General features: G+C 43.5%; 1 protein-coding gene across 1 annotated transcript in view; it reads right to left on the reverse strand.

Moving 5' to 3' along the window:
* Nucleotides 1-2,171: 2,171 nt before the first annotated feature.
* Nucleotides 2,172-20,910, reverse strand: part of LOC139381530 (fatty acid desaturase 6-like) — a 30,475-nt gene continuing 11,736 nt past the window's right edge. Inside the window, exons 4-6 of the mRNA XM_071125149.1 lie at nt 15,309-15,496; nt 14,581-14,760; nt 2,172-2,510 (exon numbers count right to left, since the gene is read on the reverse strand). Coding sequence (XP_070981250.1) covers nt 2,361-2,510; nt 14,581-14,760; nt 15,309-15,496 — 518 coding nt within the window. The 3' untranslated portion in view covers nt 2,172-2,360. The remainder of the gene's footprint in view (nt 2,511-14,580; nt 14,761-15,308; nt 15,497-20,910) is intronic.

The following is a 20,910-nucleotide window of genomic DNA, read 5'->3' on the forward strand; positions in this document are numbered from 1 at the left end:
TATTATTGTTCCCAATGGGCACAGACATCAATTAGTCTATTCTACTTGGGTTCAACATAGTTTCATTAAAATGACGTGTAAACAGCATTGATTCAACCAGAATGTGCACAGTGGGTTGTTGTTAACTACACATTGTCTTGAGTAAAGATCATTGGTATAGCCTATCATGTTATAGTGTTAGATCGTGCAGATAAATGTACAATGTATTTGTTTCATGTAATTGTTCATGTAATTGTTTTTCGACAGAAATAATTTATTAATATTGCAGTGTGTGTATATATATATATATATATATATATATATATATATATATACAGTGCCTTGCGAAAGTATTCGGCCCCCTTGAACTTTGCGAACTTTTGCCACATTTCAGGCTTCAAACATAAAGATATAATACTGTATTTTTTTGTGAAGAATCAACAACAAGTGGGACACAATCATGAAGTGGAACGACATTTATTGGATATTTCAAACTTTTTTAACAAATCAAAAACTGAAAAATTGGGCGTGCAAAATTATTCAGCCCCTTTACTTTCAGTGCAGCAAACTCTCTCCAGAAGTTCAGTGAGGATCTCTGAATGATCCAATGTTGACCTAAATGACTAATGATGATAAATACAATCCACCTGTGTGTAATCAAGTCTCCGTATAAATGCACCTGCACTGTGATAGTCTCAGAGGTCCGTTAAAAGCGCAGAGAGCATCATGAAGAACAAGGAACACACCAGGCAGGTCCGAGATACTGTTGTGAAGAAGTTTAAAGCCGGATTTGGATACAAAAAGATTTCCCAAGCTTAAAACATCCCAAGGAGCACTGTGCAAGCGATAATATTGAAATGGAAGGAGTATCCGACCACTGCAAATCTACCAAGACCTGGCCGTCCCTCTAAACTTTCAGCTCATACAAGGAGAAGACTGATCAGAGATGCAGCCAAGAGGCCCATGATCACTCTGGATGAACTGCAGAGATCTACAGCTGAGGTGGGAGACTCTGTCCATAGGACAACAATCAGTTGTATATTGCACAAATCTGGCCTTTATGGAAGAGTGGCAAGAAGAAAGCCATTTCTTAAAGATATCCATAAAAAGTGTTGTTTAAAGTTTGCCACAAGCCACCTGGGAGACACACCAAACATGTGGAAGAAGGTGCTCTGGTCAGATGAAACCAAAATTGAACTTTTTGGCAACAATGCAAAACGTTATGTTTGGCGTAAAAGCAACACAGCTGAACACACCATCCCCACTGTCAAACATGGTGGTGGCAGCATCATGGTTTGGGCCTGCTTTTCTTCAGCAGGGACAGGGAAGATGGTTAAAATTGATGGGAAGATGGATGGAGCCAAATACAGAACCATTCTGGAAGAAAACCTGATGGAGTCTGCAAAAGACCTGAGACTGGGACGGAGATTTGTCTTCCAACAAGACAATGATCCAAAACATAAAGCAAAATCTACAATGGAATGGTTCAAAAATAAACATATCCAGGTGTTAGAATGGCCAAGTCAAAGTCCAGACCTGAATTGGGGGGGGGCGGCAGCGTAGCCTAGTGGTTAGAGCGTTGGACTAGTAACCGGAAGGTTGCGAGTTCAAACCCCCGAGCTGACAAGGTACAAATCTGTCGTTCTGCCCCTGAACAGGCAGTTAACCCACTGTTCCCAGGCCGTCATTGAAAATAAGAATTTGTTCTTAACTGACTTGCCTGGTTAAATAAAGGTAAAATAAAAAAAATAAAAAAAATAAAAATCCAATCGAGAATCTGTGGAAAGAACTGAAAACTGCTGTTCACAAATGCTCTCCATCCAACCTCACTGAGCTCGAGCTGTTTTGCAAGGAGGAATGGGAAAACATTTCAGTCTCTCGATGTGCAAAACTGATAGAGACATACCCCAAGCGACTTACAGCTGTAATCGCAGCAAAAGGTGGCGCTACAAAGTATTAACTTAAGGGGGCTGAATAATTTTGCACGCCCAATTTTTCCGTTTTTGATTTGTTAAAAAAGTTTGAAATATCCAATAAATGTCGTTCCACTTCATGATTGTGTCCCACTTGTTGTTGATTCTTCACAAAAAAATACAGTTTTATATCTTTATGTTTGAAGCCTGAAATGTGGCAAAAGGTCGCAAAGTTCAAGGGGGCCGAATACTTTCGCAAGGCACTGTATATATATATATATATATATATATATTGCTATGTTAATGTCAGTGAGTTGGAGTTTGTGCACTTAAAGAATGATCATCCTAGATACAGTAGGACAGTGGTAGCAGTCTCTTAATTCAGTGACTGCACATAGCAGCATGGGTTAGTAGATGGTATATTCCCTGTTTCCTGTCCTCCGCCTCATCCTCGACCTCTCTGCTCCATCACTGCACCCCCACCAGCTCCGTGATGGGTGGGGCGAAAACCATGAGCTCCTGGTACTTGTGAAAGAAGAGCTGCAGACGGGAGAGGTAGCTATCCTCCTGGTATGGGAGCTCCTTCTCCTTCAGATACTGGGACACGATGGGCTTTACCTGAGAGGAGAGGAGGGAAGAAAGGGTTCATATTAATCAACAACATTGATTTTATAAAGCCATTTTCGACATCAACAGTTCTCACAAAGATCCACATAATTTAGAGGTGAAAGTGAATGTAATTTTCTTGAAAAAAGCTTCTGTAACCAGGTTTCCATCCAACCTTTTTACGCGAGTAAAGTATATGTCAGATAAACTTTCCGCATGTTGACAAAACAAAATACTTTAAACAAGGTGGGATCTTTTTGTTTCGGTAACATGAATTATGTGAGAAATGTCAGTGGAAATGCTTTTATGCTCAAATATTGATATAATAACCATAATATTGAAGTAAACTTGGAGTCACGCAATGACATGTTGTGTGGTCCTCACACTACGACTCATAGCATACAGTTTATTAGGCTACAGATTAAATAAGTTATGATGAACTTCACAGGGTGGTGACTTGCTTGATGCTCCATATCAATAACTAACAAAGGTCTTATTCTGGTGACGTGAACATAGATTTGATATATTAGGATCCCCATTAGCCAACGCCAATTGCGACAGCTAGTCTTACACATAGTCCGACACATAACAAAAAAGACATTACAGACAAAAATACTTTACAATTTACTTACATTAATGTGTGAGTGTGGGTGTGTGTGGATCTATCAGTTACACGTACATCCAGTTGAAGTTGGAAGTTTACATACGCCTTAGCCAAATACATTTAAACTCCGTTTTCAAAATTCCTGACATTTAATCCTAGTAAAAATTGGGTTCACCACTTTATTTTAAGAATGCGAAATGTCAGAATAATAGTAGAGAGAATGATTTATTTCTGATTTTATTTCTTTCATCACATACCCAGTGGGTCAGAAGTTTACATACACTTAATAAGTATTTGGTAGCATTGCCTTTAAATTGTTTAACTTGGGTCAAACGTTTCTGGTAGCCTTCCATAAGCTTCTTACAAAGAGTTGGGTGAATTCTGGCCCATTCCTTGATTGCCAAATCGAAAACCCATTTGGCGACCAAGCTTTAACTTCCTGACTGATGTCTTGAGATGCTGCTTCAATATATCCACATCATTTCCCTCCCTCATGATGCCATCTATTTTGTGAAGTGCACCAGTCCCTCCTGCAGCAAACCACCAACACAACATGATGCTGCCACCCCTGTGCTTCACGGTTGGGATGGTGTTCTTCGGCTTGCAAGCCTCCCCTTTTTCATCCAAACATAACGATGGTCATTATGGCCAAACAGTTCTATTTTTGTTTCATCAGACCAGAGGACATTTCTCCAAAAAGTACGATCTTTGTCCCCATGTGCAGTTTTAAAATGTAGTCCGGCATTTTTATGGCGGTTTTGGAGCAGTGGCTTCTTCCTTGCTGAGCGGCCTAACAGGTTATGTTGATATATGACTCGTTTTACTGTGGATATAGATACATTTGTACCGGTTTCCTCCAGCATCTTCATAAGGGTTTTTGCTGTTGTTCTGGGATTGATTTGCCCTTTTCGCATCAAAGTATGTTCATCTCTAGGAGACAGAACGCGTCTCCTTCCTGAGTGGTATGATGGCTGCGTGGTCCCATGGTGTTTATACTTGCGTACTATTGTTTGTACAGATGAACGTGATACTTTCAGAAGTTTGGAAATTGCTCCCGAAGATGAACCAGACTCGTGGAGGTCTACAATTATCTTTTCGAGGTCTTGGCTGAGTAATTTTGATTTTCCTATGATGTCTAAAGCCATGACATAATTTTCTGGAATTTTCATAGCTGTTTAAAGCACAGTCAACTTAGTGTATTTAATCTTCTGACCCACTGGAATTGTGATACAGTGAATTACATGTGAAATAATCTGTCTGTAAACAATTGTTGGAAAAATGACTTGTGTCATGCACAAAGTAGATGTCCTAACCGACTTGCCAAAACTATAGTTTGTTAACAAGACACTTGTGAAGTGGTTGAAAAACGAGTTTCAATGACTCCAACCTAAGTGTATGTAAACTTCCGACTTCAACTGTACATACAACATGTAGGTCACATGGGGGAGAGGCGTTGTGCCGTGAGGTGTTGCTTTATTATTTATTTTTACACCTGGTTTGTTGTTCACTTGTCCTATATAAGATGGAAGGGAGTTTTATGCACTCTTGGCTCTGTATAATACTATACATTTCCTTGAAATTGGTCAAGACGTGCTGCTCTGTTCTGGGCCAGCTGCAGCTTAACTTAGTCTTTCTTTGCAGCACTTGACCATATGACTGGACAATAATCAAGATAAGATAAAACTAGAGCATGCAGGACAAGCTTTGTTGTGTCAAATACCTTTATTACTGACTGACCTCTCCCGACCTTTACAACCATTGAATCTATATGTTTTGACTAGACAGTTTACATTGTAAGGTAACACCAAGTAATTTAGTCTCCTCAACTTGTTCAACAGCCACACCATTCATTGCCCGATTCAGCTGAATTCTAGAACTTAGGGAATGATTTGTAGCAAATACAATGCTTAGTTTTAGAAATGTTCAGGACCAGTTTATTACTGGCCACCCATTCCAAAACAGACTGCAACTCTTTGTTAAGGGTTTCAGGGACTTCATTAGATGTGGTTGCTGATGTGTATATGGTTGAATCATCAGCATACATGGACACACATGCTTTGTTTAATGCCAGGTGCAGGTCATTGGTAAAAATAGAAAAGAGTAGAGGGCTTGGGGAGCTGCCCTGCGCTACACCACACTTTACATGTTTGACATTAGACAAGCTTTCATTAAAGACATCCCGCTTAGTTCTATTAGATAGAGTGCCATTTTGTAGATTCAGAGCTGAGGTTAAAACACGTTTTCTCAACAACAGGTTATGGTCAATTATATCAAAGGCTGCACTGAAATCTAACAAAAGTCAGACAATCTTCTTATTATCAATATCTTTCAACCATTCATCAGTCATTTGTGTCAGTCACATGTTGAGTGCCCTTCTCTATAAGCATGCTGAAAGTCTGAAAGTTTATTTGTTTACAGAGAAACAGCATTGTATTTGGTTAAACACCATTTTTTCCAACAGTTTTCTAAGAGCTGGCAGCAAGCTGATAGTTACGCTGTTTGAACCAGTTTACCACTCTTGGGTAGCGGAATTACTTTGGCTTCCCTCCAGACCTGAGGACAAAGACTTTCCTCTAGACTCAGATTAAAGATATGACAGATAGGTGTGGCTATAGAGTCAACTACCATCCTCAGTAGCTTTCCATCTAAGTAATCAATGCCAGGAGGTTTGTTAGTATTAATCAATTTTTAAAAAATCTTTAAAAATTTTAATTTTTAAATCCCACACTAACTTTACAAAATTCAAACTTAAAATACTTTTCTTTCTGTTGCTCGGTTGCCGTTTGACAAATAAATGTCAAGGGTGTGTACGGGAGGCGAAGTCAGGTGCAGGAGAGCAGAGTGTCGTGAACAGGCGCACTTTAATTCCGTACTACAAAATACAGCACATAAAAACAATAACGTGCCAAAAACATGGCAACATGGCAAAAGTAAAGTGCCCGACAATAATCCACAACACAAACAAACAATTACACACAAAGACATGATGGGGAAACAGAGGGCTAAATACATGTAAATTGATTGAATGAAAACCAGGTGTGTATGGGACAAGACAAAGCAAAAATGGAGCGGCGATGGCTAGAAAGCCGGTGACGTCGATCGCCGAATGCCGCCCGAACAAGGAGAGGAGCCAAAGTCGCGGATCCAGCGGTGCGCCGACACCGGCCTCGGGGATGACCCGGAGGGCGAGGAGCAGGGCGATCCGACTGGCGACGGTGAAACTCCCACAGCAGTTCAGGATCCAAAATATCCGCAACCGGAACCCAGCACATCTCGTCTGGGCCGTACCCCTCCTACTCCACGAGGTACTGAAGGTCCCCCGCCCGACTCCTCGAATCCAGGATGGAACGAACGATGTAGGCCGGGCCCCCTCGATGTCCAAAGGGGGCGGAGGGACCTCCCGCACCTCAGATTCTTGGAGCGGACCAGCCACCACCGGCCTGAGCAGAGACACATGGAACGAGGGGTTAATACAGAGGGTAGCTGTTTTCTGTAACATACCTCGTTCACCCTCCTCAGGACTTTAAATGGCCCCACAAACCACGGACCCAGCTTCCGGCAGGGCAGGCGGAGGGGCAGGCGGAGGGTCGAGAGCCAGACCCGGTCCCCCGGTGCGAACACCGGGGTCTCACTGCGATGACGGTCCGCGCTGGTTTTCTGGTGACGAGCGGTTCGCTGGAGGTCTACACGGGCGGCCTCCCATGTCTCCTCCGCGCACCTAAACCAGTCATCCACCGCAAGAGCCTCGGTCTGACCCTGATGCCACGGCTGGTACCCCAATACGCACTGAAAGGGGGAGAGGTTAGTGGCGGAGTGGCGAAGTGCGTTATGTGCCATCTCAGCCCAGGGCACGAACGCTGCCCACTCCCCTGGCCGGTCCTGGCAATAGGACCGCAGAAACCTGCCCACATCTTGGTTAACTCTCTCTACCTGCCCGTTACTCTCAGGGTGAAAACCTGAGGTAAGGCTGATCGAGACCACCAGACATTCCATGAACACCTTCCAAACTCTCGACGTGAACTGGGGACCCCGATCCGACACTATATCCTCAGGCACCCCATAGTGCTGGAAGACGTGAGTAAACAGGGCTTCCGCAGTCTGTAGGTCCATAGGAAGACCAGGCAGAGGGAGGAGATGACAGGACGATCCACAACGACCAGGATCGTAGTGTTTCCCTGTGAAAGAGGAAGATCTGTTCGGAAATCCACTGACAGATGTGACCAAGGTCATTGTGGAACTGGTAAGGGATGTAACTTAACTCTTGGCAGGTGTCTCGGAGCCTTACACTGGGCACACACCAAGCAGGAGGAAACATAAACCCTCAAGTCCTTAGCCAAGCTGGAACACCAGTACTTCCCAGTCAGACAGCGCACCGTCCGACCGAACCCCGGATGACCAGAGGAGTGAGACGTGTGGGCCCAATAGATCAACAGGTCACAGACAGCAGACGGAACGTACACACGCCCAACGGGACACTGGAGGGGAGCGGGCTCTGTACGCAAGGCCTGCCCAATGTTCGCATCCAGCTCCCACACGACCAGCGCTACCAGGCAGGAGGCCGGGAGTATGGGAGTCTGATCCATGGGCCGCTCCTCTGTGTCATACAGCCGGGACAGTGCATCTGCCTTCTTATTCTGGGAACCTGGGCTGTAGGATAGGGTAAACACAAAACAGGTAAAGAACATGGCCCACCTAGCCTGACGAAGATTCAGTCTCCTTGCTGCCCGGATGTACTCCAGGTTGCGGTGGTCAGTCCAGATAAGGAAAGGGTGTTTAGCCCCCTCAAGCCAATGTCTCCATGCCTTCAACGCTTTAACCACAGCCAACAACTCCCGGTCCCCCACAACATAGTTACGCTCCGCTGGGCTGAGCTTCTTCGAGAAGACAGTGCAGGGGTGGAGTTTCGGTGGCGTACCCGAGTGCTGTGAGAGCACGGCTCCTATCCCAGCCTCGGATGCGTCCACCTCCACTATGAATGCCAAAGAGGGATCCGGATGCGCCAGCACGGGAGTCGAAAGTAAACAGAGCTCTTAGCTGCCCAAAAGCCCTGTCCGCCTCAGCCGACCACTGCAACCTTACAGGACCCCCCTTCAGCAATGAGGTAATGGAAGCAGCAACCTGGCCAAAACCCCAGATAAATCTCCGGTAGTAATTGGCAAACCCTAAAAAGCGCTGCACCTCCTTTACCGTGGTGGGAGTCGGCCAATTATGCACGGCTGCAATGCGGTCACTCTCCATCTCCACCCCGGATGTGGAAATGCGATACCTTAGGATGGAGACGGCCTGCTGAAAGAACAGGCATTTCTCAGCCTTGACATACAGGTCATGCTCCATCAGTCGTCCAAGTACCTTGCGCACCAAGGACACATGCTCGGCGTGTGTAGCGGAGTATATCAGAATGTCATCGATATATACCACTACACCGTGGCCGTGCAGGTCCCTGAAAATCTCATCTACAAAGGATTGGAAAACTTACGGAGCATTCATCAACCCGTACGGCATGACGAGGTACTTATAATGTACTGTGGTGGTACTGAACACTGTCTTCCAATCGTCTCCCTCCCGGAAACGCACCAGGTTATACGCACTCCTGAGATCCAGTTTCATGAAGAAGCGCACCCCATGCATTGACTCAATCGCTGTGGCGAGAAGAGATGGCGGGTAACTGTACCTCACCGTGATTTGATTGAGACCTCTATAGTCACTGCACAGGCGTAAACCTCCATCCTTTTTCTTCACAAAAAAGAAACTCGAGGAGGCGGGGGAAATATAGGGCCGAATGTACACCTGACGCAGGGAAACAGACACACAGTGGGGCAAAAAAGTATTTAGTCAGCCACCAATTGTGCAAGTTCTCCCACTTAAAAATATGAGAGAGGCCTGTAATTTTCATCATAGGTACACTTCAACTATGACCAGACAAAATGAGAAAAAAAATCCAGAAAATCATATTGTAGGATTTTTAATGAATTTATTTGCAAATTATGGTGGAAGATACGTATTTAGTCAATAACAAAAGTTTATCTCAATACTTTGTTATATACCCTTTGTTGGCAATGACAGAGGTCAAACGTTTTCTGTAAGTCTTCACAAGGTTTTCACACACTGGTGCTGGTATTTTGGCCCATTCCTCCATGCAGATCTCCTCTAGAGCAGTGATGTTTTGGGGCTGTTGCTGGGCAACACGGACTTTCAACTCCCTCCAAAAATGTTCTATGGGGTTGAGATCTGGAGACTGGCTAGGCCACTCCAGGACCTTGAAATGCTTCTTACGAAGCCACTCCTTCGTTGCCCGGGCGGTGTGTTTGGGATCATTGTCATGCTGAAAGACCCAGCCATGTTTCATCTTCAATGCCCTTGCTGATGGAAGGAGGTTTTCACTCAAAATCTCAAATACATGGCCCCATTTCATTCTTTCCTTTACACGGATCAGTCGTCCTGGTCCCTTTGCAGAAAAACAGCCCCAAAGCATGATGTTTCCACCCACATGCTTCACAGTACTCCAAACACGACGAGTTGAGTTTTTACCAAAAAGTTATATTTTGGTTTCATCTGACCATATGACATTCTCCCAATCTTCTTCAGGATCACCCAAATGCTCTCTAGCAAACTTCAAACGGGCCTGGACATGTACTGTCTTAAGCAGGGGGACACATCTGGCACTGCAGGATTTGAGTCCCTGGCGGCGTAGTGTGTTACTGATGTTAGGCTTTGTTACTTTGGTCCCAGCTCTCTGCAGGTCATTCACTAGGTCCCCCCGTGTGGCTCTGGGATTTTTGCTCACCGTTCTTGTTATCATTTTGACCCCACGGGGTGAGATCTTGCGTGGAGCCCCAGATCGAGGGAGATTATCAGTGGTCTTGTATGTCTTCCATTTCCTAATAATTGCTCCCACAGTTGACTTCTTCAAAACAAGCTGCTTACCTATTGCAGATTCAGTCTTCCCAGCCTGGTGCAGGTCTACAATTTTGTTTCTGGTGTCCTTTGACAACTCTTTGGTCTTGGCCATAGTGAAGTTTGGAGCGTGACTGTTCGAGGTTGTGGACAGGTGTCTTTAATACTGATAACAAGTTCAAACAGGTGCCATTAATACAGGTAACGAGTGGAGGACAGAGGAGCCTCTTAAAGAAGAAGTTACAGGTCTGTGAGAGCCAGAAATCATGCTTGTTTGTAGGTGACCAATACTCATTTTCCACCATAATTTGCAAATAAATTGATTCAAAATCCTACAATGTGATTTTCTGGATTTTTTTTTCTCATTTTGTCTGTCATAGTTGAAGTGTACCTATGATGAAAATTACAGGCCTCTCATCTTTTTAAGTGGGAGAACTTGCACAATTGGTGGCTGACTAAATACTTTTTTGCCCCACTGTACATGCTAAAATCGCCACTGTGCAGCACCCCCTGAAAAAAATAAAAAAAGTTTAGAGATTTTTTCACAAAAGTAGTGCACTGGGCCTTTCATAGTCCTATATTAGTAGACCTACAGTGCATTGCGAAAGTATTCGGCCCCCTTGAACTTTGCAACCTTTTGCCACATTTCAGGCTTCAAACATAAAGATATAAAACTGTATTTTTTTGTGAAGAATTAACAACAAGTGGGACACAATCATGAAGTGGAACGACATTTATTGGACATTTCAAACTTTTTTAACAAATCAAAAACTGAAAAATTGGGCGTGCAAAATTATTCAGCCCCTTTACTTTCAGTGCAGCAAACTCTCTCCAGAAGTTCAGTGAGGATCTCTGAATGATCCAATGTTGACCTAAATGACTAATGATGATAAATACAATCCACCTGTGTGTAATCAAGTCTCCGTATAAATGCACCTGCACTGTGATAGTCTCAGAGGTCCGTTAAAAGCGCAGAGAGCATCATGAAGAACAAGGAACACACCAGGCAGGTCCGAGATACTGTTGTGAAGAAGTTTAAAGCCGGATTTGGATACACAAAGATTTCCCAAGCTTTAAACATCCCAAGGAGCACTGTGCAAGCGATAATATTGAAATGGAAGGAGTATCAGACCACTGCAAATCTACCAAGACCTGGCCGTCCCTCTAAACTTTCAGCTCATACAAGGAGAAGACTGATCAGAGATGCAGCCAAGAGGCCCATGATCACTCTGGATGAACTGCAGAGATCTACAGCTGAGGTGGGAGACTCTGTCCATAGGACAACAATCAGTCGTATATTGCACAAATCTGGCCTTTATGGAAGAGTGGCAAGAAGAAAGCCATTTCTTAAAGATATCCATAAAAAGTGTTGTTTAAAGTTTGCCACAAGCCACCTGGGAGACACACCAAACATGTGGAAGAAGGTGCTCTGATCAGATGAAACCAAAATTGAACTTTTTGGCAACAATGCAAAACGTTATGTTTGGCGTAAAAGCAACACAGCTGAACACACCATCCCCACTGTCAAACATGGTGGTGGCAGCATCATGGTTTGGGCCTGCTTTTCTTCAGCAGGGACAGGGAAGATGGTTAAAATTGATGGGAAGATGGATGGAGCCAAATACAGGACCATTCTGGAAGAAAACCTGATGGAGTCTGCAAAAGACCTGAGACTGGGACGGAGATTTGTCTTCCAACAAGACAATGATCCAAAACATAAAGCAAAATCTACAATGGAATGGTTCAAAAATAAACATATCCAGGTGTTAGAATGGCCAAGTCAAAGTCCAGACCTGAATCCAATCGAGAATCTGTGGAAAGAACTGAAAACTGCTGTTCACAAATGCTCTCCATCCAACCTCACTGAGCTCGAGCTGTTTTGCAAGGAGGAATGGGAAAAAATGTCAGTCTCTCGATGTGCAAAACTGATAGAGACATACCCCAAGCGACTTACAGCTGTAATCGCAGCAAAAGGTGGCGCTACAAAGTATTAACTTAAGGGGGCTGAATAATTTTGCACGCCCAATTTTTCAGTTTTTCATTTGTTAAAAAAGTTTGAAATATCCAATAAATGTCGTTCCACTTCATGATTGTGTCCCACTTGTTGTCGATTCTTCACAAAAAAATACAGTTTTATATCTTTATGTTTGAAGCCTGAAATGTGGCAAAAGGGGGCCGAATACTTTCGCAATGCACTGTATATAGCCGTCTGCAACTGGGGGAAAAAAAAATTCCAGCACCCCCACCCCAAACTACTTAACGTGGCTATGTCGCTGTCAGCTGGCTACTGTAAAAAAATCTAATGAAACATTTGTTACATAAAATAGACTTTTAGCCGATATACTGTGTTATCCTATGAAGTGGACGTTATGTTGCACACACACTCGTCTGTCTCTCTCATTTTAGTAGATATATTTTGCCATAATTATCTGATCACACGATGCAACGAGAATACAGTCAGAGCGAAGATGGATAATGTTGATTGGCAGGTGAAATTATGTCCAATGGGGTTGCAGTGGCAGGCGGGATTAGGTTGGCTCCTTTCCTCCTTGCTTGGCAGAGGTTTCATAAAAGGTACAATTGTGAACCCGCGACCCAAATGTATCATATAAAATGTATCATTGTCATATCTCACAATCAATTGAACTTCCGGAACTTACACTAAACAAAAATATAAATACAACATGTAAAGTGTTAGTCCCATGTTTCATACGCTGAAATAAAAGATCCCCAACATTTTCCATACGTACAACATTTTGGCACAAATTTGTTTATATCCCTGTTAGTGAGCATTTCTACTTTGTCAAGATAATCCATCCACCTGACAGGTGCGGCATATCAAGAAGTTGATTAAACAGCATGATCATTACACAGGTGCATCTTGTGCTGGGGACAAATAAAGGCCACTCTAAAATGTGCAGTTTTGTCACATAACACAATGCCACAGATGTCTCAAGTTTTGAGGGAGAGTGCAATTGGCATGCAATTGGCATGCTGACTGCAGGAATGTGGGGATGTGGTTTACTGATGTCACTGTTGTGAACAGAGTGCCCCATTGTGGCGATGGGGTTATGGTATGGCCAGGCATCAGTTACAGACAACAAACACAATTGCATTTTATCTATGGCAATTTAAATTCACAGAAATAACGTGACGAGATCCTGAGGCCCATTGTCGTACCATTCATCCACTGCCAACCCCTCATGTTTAAGCATGACAATGCACGGCACCATGACGCAAGGATCTGTACACAAATCCTGGAAGCTGACAAGTCTGGTGAGCATCCCATTGGGTCCTTCATGAACAGTGCCCGACAGGCAGGGACGAAGGACACTGTCTACCGACGTACGGTTGGCTAGCTACCGTTGTCTATCTGCGGCTAGCTACCGCTGTCTATCTGCGGCTAGCTACCGCTAGCTATCGGTGGCTGGCATCCACAATATTGTGCATTAACGCCACCTACTGTACTGAAGCGCCCCTCCCGCCTGTCCTAGCTTAAATACTGACAAATTGAAGTATCAAGTGGGGTTCTACATGCAGGAATGCCCCAAATTGCAGGCCGCAATTGCTCCCTTCTCCACATTATTACATTTTCCATTATTCACCTTTAAGCTCACCCAAATTACAAAATTACAATGTCATAGTTCATAGACTGCTTAAGTGTAAGGAAACCAATATGTAATTAGGGTGAACTATCCCTTTAAATGGATCAAAATAACCTAACCACAAATATATTGCATGTCAACTCCTCATTGGTAAACATAAAAAAAAAGATATGATTATATAGATATTATGTATATATTAGTAATGTGCGTATACAATTATAATTACTTGATCGATTGAAAACAAAGTTTGCATTCAATTTTAATGCATCACCTCCAGTAACTGGAATTTGAACAATTACAACACAATTCCAGTTTTAAAATTCTAAATGTAAAATTCCACTCCGGGGATGTTTTTATTTTCCAATTAAAATTCAGTCTAAATTCCAAATCAATTTCAATTCCATGCCAATGATGGTTTTCTTCTTCAATTCCAATTCAATAAATATTCAGACAATCGAAATTCCAATTCCATTCCAAGGATGGTTCGTTCTTGTTCAATTTAAATGTACAATTTCAATCAAATGAAGAGTCTAAATTCCAATTCCAAGGACGGTTCTTGTTCAATTCAAATGTACAATTTTAAATCAAATTAAGACAGTCTAAATTCTAATTATTATTATTATTTTTTTAAGTAGATTGCTGCAATTCCAATTCAATTCTAATAAAATGTTCCACTTCCTGCTTGAATTCTAGAATTTAATTTGGAATTAGAAATATAATTGGAATTAACCCCAACCCTGGTTGTCTGCATTGTACCTTAAGACACGTTGTACGTTGAGATACACATTGTCTGCATTGTACCTTGAGATACATGTTGTATTGTATTGAGGTGCACGTTGTCTGCATTGTACCTTGAGATACATGTTGTATTGTATTGAGGTGCACGTTGTCTGCATTGTACGTTGAGATACACGTTGTCTGCATTGTACCTTGAGATACATGTTGTATTGTATTGAGGTGCACGTTGTCTGCATTGTACCTTGAGACACATGTTGTCGGAGAGGAAGGGGAACAGGTGGTGTTCCACGTGACAGTTGATGAGGGAGTGTCCGAAGATCCAGTCCAGCAGGGGGTTCCGATGAAGGTTCAGAACCCCGTGGGTCATCTGGTAAATCCTCTTGGGCCGTCGGGTCGGGGAGAACATAGGCAGGCCAATGTGCTGTACAGAACAGGAGAGAACGGTTTAATGGAAAGGTGTGTGTGTGTGTGAGCCCCCGCTGATTCACTGAACGGAAAGATACCCAGAGAGAAACTGTTGGCATGATTTTGCTGCCCTGGACACTTTTACAATTAGTAGAAGATGAGATGCAGAGTCGAGCATAATCTGTCTGCAGGAGGTCTACCCAAAGACAGATGTTATTCTATCTCTATGGACCCACCATTCAGTTAAATGCCTCTACAATGGTCTTAACAGTACAGGGTCAAATTCACATGTGCATTAATACCCACTTGTATATATGTGAAATAGGACCAAATACAAGCAGGCACCCGCAGTGGGAGTTTCGGGGAGGATGGAGACAAGACTGCTGCCATCAATAGTAACACAAATGGAGAAACAACATATTGGAGATGTTTTTTCCTTCATAACTGGTGCTCCCTACTAGCCAAATAATACCAGCCAAATCGTCAGTTACCCATTGATTATATACTTTGCTGAGGGTGCGTGTGTGTGCTTGCCTAAATCAATGTGTGTATATGCTTTCTCACTTGGAAGATGTTAACGTGTATGTAGGGCAGGGAGAACATAGCCCTGCAGAGCAGCATACAGAGGAGGGTGCTGTAAAGACACTGGAACCCAGAGACATGGATCAACAGCCAGTACTGAGCGTACAACCCCAGGAACACCATCAGGACTGTCCTCAGGGCCTGGCCCATTGAGTGCTCTTTCAGCTGACCTATAACAGAGGGACACAGACAACTCAGTTAGATACAGTCACAGTCGGGGACAGACACAGTCAGTTACAACACACCACAGGAGGTGTGTGTGGCACCTTAATTGGGGAGGACGAGCTCATGGTAAAGACTGGAGCGGTATTAGTGGAATGGTCTCAAATACATTAAACCCATGGTCTCCCGGTGTTTGATGCCATTCCATGTATTTAATTGTTTGTAATCCAATTGAAGACATTTGGGATAGGTAATTCCTAAGTGAAGAAAACAACATGAAAAAAAGGGTTGCATATACACTGTGTACAAAACATTAAGAACACCTGCTCTTTTCCATGACATAGATTGACCAGGTGAATCCAGGTGGAATATTTGGTCCCTTATTGATGTCACTTGTTAAATACACTTCAATCAGTGTAGATTTTGTATTTGTATTTATTATGGATCCCCATTAGCTGCTGCCAAAACAGCAGCTACTCTTCCTGGGGTCAATCAATATTAAGTTTCTACAAATTTAAAAACATTACAATACATTCACAGATTTCACAACTCACTGTGTACCCTCAGGCGCCTCCACCACTACCACATATCTACTGTGTGTGTGTGTGTGTGTGTGTGTGTGTGGGCCAATGTTTGTGTTGCTTCACAGTCCCCGCTGTTCCATAAGGTGTGTTTTATCTGTTTTTTAAATCTAATTTTACTGCTTGCGTCAGTTACTTGATGTGGAATAGAGCTCCATGTAGTCATGGCTCTATGTAGTACTGTGTGCCTCCCATAATCTGTTCTGGACTTGGGGACTGTGAAGAGACCTCTTGTGGCATGTCTTGTGGGGTATGCATGGGTGTCCGAGCTGTGTGCCAGTAGTTCAGACAGACCGCCTAGTGCATTCAACCTCTCATAAAATAAATGTAGAAGAGGTCTCTTCTAAAATGGCGCCGAAAGAAATGGGAGCAGTTTTACGGGCGCCTAACCAATTGTGCTATTATGTGGGGGGGGGGCGGGGGGTTGTGTTATTTGTAACTTATTTTGTACATAATGTTTATGCAACCGTATCTTATGGCAAAAAAGAGCTTCTGGATACTGGACAGCGATCACTCACCTAACAAGCAGGACGCACAGGACATTCTCCGAACACCCGACAAGGCCAACATCCCAGTTATTTGCAAGAGGAAGAGACGCAGGTACAGAGTACACAGAGCGGAATGCATTGTAAGGATCCGCAGAAGGCGAGTGGGAAAACTGCCGTTACCGTCAATATTACTCGCCAACATGCAATCATTGGACAATAAACTAGACGAGGTACGATCACGAATATCCTACCAACGGGACATCAAAAACTGTAATATCCTATGTTTCACGGAATTGTGGCTGAATGATGACATGGATATTCAGCTAGCGGGATATACGCAGCACACTCCGGTAACACGAGTGGGGGCGGTCTGTGCATATTTGTAAACAACTGCTGGTGCATGAAATGTAAGGAAGTCTCTAGATTTTGCTTGCCTGAGGTAGAGTATCTTGTGATAAATTGCAGGCCACACTACTTGCCTAGAGAGTTTTCATCTATACTTTTAGTGGCTGTTTATTTACCACCACAGACGGATGCCAGCACTAAGACCACATTTAGTCAGCTGTATAAGGAAATAAGCAAACAGGAAACCACTCAGCCAGAGGCGGCACTCCTAGTGGCCGAAGACTTTAATACAGGGAAACTTAAATCAGTTCTACCTAATTTCCATCAACATGTTAAATGTGCAACCAGAAAAAAAAAAAATCTAGATCACCTGTACTCCACACACAGACCCGTACAAAGCTCTCCCTCCATTTGGTAAATCCGAACACAATTATATCCTCCTGATTCCTGCTTACAAGCAAACATTAAAGCAGGAAGCACCAGTGACTATAAAAAAAATGGTCAGATGAAGCAGATGCTAAACTACAGGACTGTTTTGCTATCACAGACTGGAACTGTGTGATCACGCTCTCCATAGCCAATGTGAGTAAGACCTTTAAATAGGTCAACATTCACAAGGCTGCGGGGCCAGATGGATTGGCAGGTGTCTTCACTGACATTTTCAACATGTCCCTGATTGAGTCTGTAATACCAACATGTTTCAAGCAGACCACCATAGTCCCTGTGACCAACACGAAGGCAACCTGCCTAAATGACTACAGACCCGTAGCACTCACGTCCGTAGCCATGAAGTGCTTTGAAAGGCTGGTAATGGCTCACATCAACACCATTATTCCAGGAACCTTAGACCCACTCCAATGTGCATACCGCCCAAACAGATCCACAGATGATGTAATCTGATGCAATCTGATGCAATTGCACTCCACACTGCCCTTTCCCACCTGGACAAAATAAACACTTATGTGAGAATGCTATTCATTGACTACAGCTCAGCGTTCAACACCATAGTACCCTCAAAGCTCAAATCAAATAAAATGTTATTGGTCACATACAAATGGTAAGCAGATGTTAATGCGAGTGTAATGAAATGTTTGTGCTTCTTGTTCTGACCATGCAGTAATATCTAACAAGTAATCTAACAGTTTCACAACAACTGCCTTATACACACAAGTGTAAAGGAATGAATAAGAATATGTACATGTAAATATATGGATGAGCGATGGCCGAACGGCATAGGCAAGATGCAGTCGATGGTATAGAGTACAGTATATACATATGAGATGAGTAATGTAGGGTATGTAAACATTATATAAAGTGACATTGTTTAAAGTAACTAGTGATACATTTATTACATCCAATTTTTTATTATTAAAGTGGCTAGAGATTTGAGTCAGTATGTTGGCAGAAGCCACTCAATGTTAGTGATAGCTGTTTTTCAGTCTCTCGGTCCCAGCTTTGATGCACCTGTACTGACCTCGCCTTCTGGATGATAGCGGGGTGAACAGGCAGTGGCTCCGGTGGTTGTTGTCCTTGATTATCTTTTATGCCTTCCTGTGACATCGGGTGGTTTAGGTGTCTTGGAGGGCAGGTCCTTAGATCATCGCTAGCTAAGGATCCTGGGACTAAACACCTCCCTCTGTAACTGGATCCTGGACTTCCTGACGGGCCATCCCCAGGTGGTGAAGGAAGGTAGCAACACATCTGTCACTCTGATCCTCAACACTGGAGCCCCCCAGGGGTGAATGCTCAGTCCCCTCCTGTACTCCTTGTTCACCCACGACTGCATGGCCAGGCATGACTCCAACACAATCATTAAGTTTGCAGATGACACAACAGTGGTAGACCTGATCACCGATCACGAGTCAGCCTATAGAGAGGAGGTCAGAGACCGGGCCGGGTGGTGCCAGAACAACAACCTATCCCTCAACGTAACCAAGACTAAGGAAACGATTGTGCAATACAGGAAAAGGAGGACCGAGCACATCCCCATTCTCATTGACGGGGCTGTAATGGAGCAGGTTGAGAGCTTCAAGTTCCTTGGTGTCCACATCACCAACAAACTAGAATGGTCCCAACACACCAAGATAGTCATGAAGAGGGCACGACAAAGCCTATTCCCCATCAGGAAACTAAAAAGATTTGGCATGGGTCCTCAGATCCTCAAAAGGTTCTACAGCTGCATCACTGCCTGGTGCGGCAATTTCTCCGACTCCGACCGCAAGGCACTACAGAGGGTAGTGCGTACAGCCCAGTACATCACTGGGGCTAAGCTGCCTGCCATCCAGGACCTCTACACCAGGCGGTGTCAGAGGAAGGCCCTAAAAATGGTCAAAGACCCCAGCCACCCCAGTCATAGACTGTTCTCTCTACTACCGCATGGCAAGCGGTACCAGAGTGCCAAGTCTAGGACAAAAAGGCTTCTCAACAGTTTTTACCCCCAAGCCATAAGACTCCTGAACAGGTAATCAAATGGCTACCCGGACTGTTTGCATTGTGTGCTGCCCTCCCCCAACCCCCATTTTACGCTGCTGCTACTCTCTGTTTATCATATATGCATAGTCACTTTAACTATACAGTCATGTACATACTACCTCAATTAGCCTGACCAACCAGAGCTCCCGCACATTGGCTAACCGGGCTATCTGCATTGTGTCCCGCCACCCACCACCTGCCAACCCCTCTTTTACGCTACTGCTACTCTCTGTTTATCATATATGCATAGTCATTTTAATCATATCTACATGTACATACTACCTCAATCAGCCTGTCTAACCGGTGCCTGTATGTAGCCTCGCTACTGTTATAGCCTCGCTACTGTATATAGCCTCGCTACTGGTATTTTTCACTGTCTTTTAACTTTTTATTTCTTTACTTACCTATTGTTCACATAATACCTTTTTTGCCCTGTTGGCTAGAGCCTGTAAGCAAGCATTTCACTGTAAGATCTATACCGGTTGTATTCGGCGCACGTGATAGAAACTTTGATTTGATTTGATGAAGTCAATCTCTCCTCCACGTTCAGAAGGATTTTTGAGCCTTGAGACAATTGAGACATGGATTGTGTATGTGTGCCATTCAGAGGGTGAATGGTAAGATAAAAGATTTAAGTGCCTTTGAACGGGGTACACCGGTTTGTGTCAAAAACTGCAACACTGTTGGGTTTTTCATGCTCAACAGTTCCCCGTATGTATCAAGAATGGTCCACCACCGAAAGGACATCCAGCCAGCTTGACACAACAGTGGGAAGCATTGGAGTCAACAAGCGTGAGCATCCCTGTGAAATGCTTTCAACACCTTGAGTCCATGCCCAGACGAATTGAGGCTGTTCTGAGGGCAAAAGATGGGGGTGCAACTCCATATTACAAAGGTGTTCCTAATGTTTTGTACACTTAGTGTATTAGTTTATTTGTTCTTTATTAGGTTTAACGAAAGGGGAAAAGTAAGTTGAGTGTTGAAAGAAATATGGGTTGCAACTTGAAGTAACTGCCAAAATAATGAACACTTGAGTAAATGAGGAATACAAAGTATATTGAATGTAGATGCTTCCACAAAGTTTTGGTTCTTGAATTAATTAAGCAATAAACATCCAATCATGCTTAGGGTCATGTATAAAAATGCTGGACACACCATTATTTTGGCCATTCATTTTGCTTCCATAGCTAAGCCCCCATAGGATGACATGACACGAATGGTCACTGAATATTTTGATGAGCATGGAAACGATGTAAGCCATATGCCATGGGTGTCTCAGTCACCAGATCTCAACCCAATTGAACACTGACAGGTAGTTATGGGGAAATTAAGCTTCCTGAAGCATTGAGTGTTTCCTGCCAATTGTGTCTGACATTGGTTCATTACTGCAGGCCTTGATCAACATGTTGTACACTAGAGGCACCTGCTGGTCAAAATAATTTAGAACAGCAAAGTTATTATAGATGACGTTGCACACGCAGGAGGACCTGCGCAGGGTAGCCTTTTTATCTTCTACCAAAACCAACACCAACCTCA

Source organism: Oncorhynchus clarkii, chromosome 23 (assembly GCF_045791955.1).
Source record: "Oncorhynchus clarkii lewisi isolate Uvic-CL-2024 chromosome 23, UVic_Ocla_1.0, whole genome shotgun sequence".
Classification (NCBI taxonomy): domain Eukaryota; kingdom Metazoa; phylum Chordata; class Actinopteri; order Salmoniformes; family Salmonidae; genus Oncorhynchus; species Oncorhynchus clarkii.